This window comes from Cariama cristata, unplaced genomic scaffold (genome assembly GCF_000690535.1).
Source record: "Cariama cristata isolate BGI_N322 unplaced genomic scaffold, ASM69053v1 scaffold40757, whole genome shotgun sequence".
NCBI lineage: Eukaryota > Metazoa > Chordata > Aves > Cariamiformes > Cariamidae > Cariama > Cariama cristata.
This window is the reverse complement of record NW_009627922.1, coordinates 262-3,091: the sequence shown is the minus strand read 5'-3', so window position 1 is coordinate 3,091 and position 2,830 is coordinate 262. Positions and strand designations below refer to the sequence as shown.

The following is a 2,830-nucleotide window of genomic DNA, read 5'->3' as shown; positions in this document are numbered from 1 at the left end:
CTGGAAGGCAGCGGGAGCTGTGGTTGCCCAGCATCTCTGAAAACTCAGACCCTGTGAATGTAAAGACGCAAACGCTCACATATGCAACCAGTACGGAATACCACTTTTTCATTTCACAGGAACTTATATTACAAAATGCTGAGATCTGATTATCAGAAACGTAGGTCTATGTCAACTCAGAGGTAGTTACTAATATCAGCACATAATACTTATATAGAGATAAAAAGGTCTAAGACTATTTGGTTTGTTCTGAGTAAGCAGGTCTGTAGACTATTCTGTAAAGAAAAAACAACATTACATGGTATATTCCCTGAGCAAAGTTCTTTGTCCTGAGTATGTTATGTAATAGTGATAACAATTCTAATATATAAAAATAAAACCTTAAGCTTTCAACAATAAGATAGGGTTTGGTATGTGCTCTTAGCAGTTCAGTCTGACATTGGTGCGCACAGTGATTTCAAACAGCACCAATAAAAATCTGCCTGTTGAAAATATTTCCTTATCTCAGCTCTGAACTTCTTACATATAAACAGGGAATGACCAGTTTTCAAATCCACAATCGCCTATTTCTATAAGGAACTTTGGTTTAAACTTTCAAAGTGACCGAAGTTTTGCATCTTTGCTGTTTAACCTGGTTTTCACACTGGCTAGAAGGTTAAGCAACGCCACTTTGATTTGTCTACATAATTTAAATAAGTTTACTATCCTTACGTAAGGCAAGGAAGTTCTTCTCTATAGATATATCACATTCAATATCGTCAAAGGTAAGCTTTGCATTAGCATACTGAGAACTTCAGTATAAACCATCGAGATTCTCACAAACACTGGCAAGGAATTCACACAAAATAATTCTCTTGGAATTGTGCCCTTCGCTGACGCGGTTGATTACTACTTGTTTACTGAAGCAGCAGCAGCAACAGTAAAAGTCTCATCTGGCAGGACAAGTGGGAAGGGGAAGGCCACGTAAGGAGCCAGCTGCATACCTGTCGTAACTATCGGCTGCCAAAGAGTTACCACGGGTAGGACTTTGGCTCGCTGTAGCCTTTCACGCAGGCTGTTTCTTTAGTTTGATTATCCGAGCTTAAACCTACCCGACTCTTTCAAGCTTTAACAGCCTGTGTTTATTGCCAATGTTAAGGATTATACAGGTTTCTCTAATTAACTTACATCCGCAATGGGATTTGTCAAAGTACGTTATCTTACGTATGACTTGGTAATTCAGAAGTTACAAATGGAAAGCGACTTGAAGTTTTGATAGGCTCCAACTCTATTAACCCCGAGCAAGGGCTGCAGCCCAGGGAGTCTCACTCTGAGGCCACCGAGCTTTCTCCTCTTTAATGCAGAAGTGTGTGGTCCCAGCGCATTCGGGACCAAGGCTGGTCAGCAACAGTCTCCAGTTCACAAGAAGCAGATGATGCCCAGGGCTTCTGGCAGATTTGCAGCTCCCTTCGCTCAGGCTCGTCTGCGGCAGACGCCTGTCCTTCTTGACTGGACACATGCTGTACAATCAGCAAGGGAGGCTGGCTGAGCAACCCCAAGTACCCATCTACCTTTACTTTTAAGAAACTATCCCAGGATCTCATTAGCTTTGCATTTCATTTTCTTTAAAACCAAAACAGACAACAACAACAACAACAAAAATCCCTAGGGAGTTCTCTCCATGGCATTTCAAGAGAAAACAAGGGGGCAGCCCCTTCTAATTGAGGGGCACTACACTTGGGATCAAGAGAAGTTGCTGCTGCTGCTGCTACTACTGCCACCAAGGTCCCCAAACGTTCACAGATTACAAAGGTTTAAACAGGATGGTATCCTGATACCACTCAAAAGGGTCTGTTTGGTAACAACTTATACATTCTCCCCTACACAACAGTCATCTAAATTACAGTTACAATCACATTAATTTAACAAAACGTTTTGAGAAACCAGCACAGAAACTACACATTCATTGTCTTTTCTGGAGCTTTAAACTCCTCGCCAACAAAGGATGGTGGCAATGAGAGCCGTGTTGAGTGGTGACACTGCCCTGCACAGGCACGGGGAGGGGAAGGGTTTTGATACTTTGTGGAAATGAGAAAGAAAATAACTCAAATTGATGGTATGGGGGATGTCTTAGTATCTTTAGTACCATATGGCAGCTTTAAAGTATGAAAGTATCCTTTGGTTCACAAGAGAAGTAAGAGTCTTGATCTCAGTTCTGTGTGTGGTTTATCAGGTTTGGTTTCTTTCTGAATGAGATTTCTTGGATTTTCCTGTTTGTTTCTTGAACATGTTTGGAAACAGGTTCTAGGAATGAGTTCAGGAACGTTTGTGGATACTGTGCCTATTGCTTCACAGTAATGTCTTGTGGGAGCTGGAGAGTGGTCTGATGGAAAAAATATATATTTATAGGAAAGTACACATACACACACATGCGTGCACACTCATACACACATACAGAAGGTAAAAGGTAATGCACCCTGCTCAAATGTATTTTGCTTGGAGTGATTTGTCTATTAAAGAAAAAAAAAATTCACAGTTCCTCAACAGTAGTTAAAATTCCAAGTCAGCTACTGATAATGAAATTATTTCCCCTGTACTTGCATGAGGTAGACATCCCGAGAGGATAAAGAAAATGGAAAGTTATGACAAAAGCTTTAAGTTTTTTTCCTTTTCTGAACAGAAGGCCCCTTTCTGCTCGGTTCTTCAGGCGATGCAGACAACTTACTCGACGAAGCTTCCTGTGGCGACCTGCCCGAGCGCTCCGAGATCTCCGGCCTGCCCTCCTGAGAGAATGATGGAGACGAGTAGCCGTGCGTTCCTCCCCCTTCTCTCAGGAAAGCAGAAGTGGAAG

The 2,830-nt window shown here is 41.9% G+C and overlaps 1 protein-coding gene across 1 annotated transcript in view; it reads right to left on the bottom strand.

Annotated features, from left to right (window-relative positions):
- Window positions 1-2,633: 2,633 nt before the first annotated feature.
- Window positions 2,634-2,830, bottom strand: part of LOC104165065 (protein lin-28 homolog B-like) — a gene marked incomplete at its 5' end in the record, with an annotated part of 365 nt that continues 168 nt past the window's right edge. Inside the window, 1 exon segment of the mRNA XM_009704593.1 lies at window positions 2,634-2,830. This exon segment is cut by the window's right edge and continues 17 nt beyond it. Within this exon segment, the coding sequence (XP_009702895.1) occupies window positions 2,634-2,830 (197 nt within the window).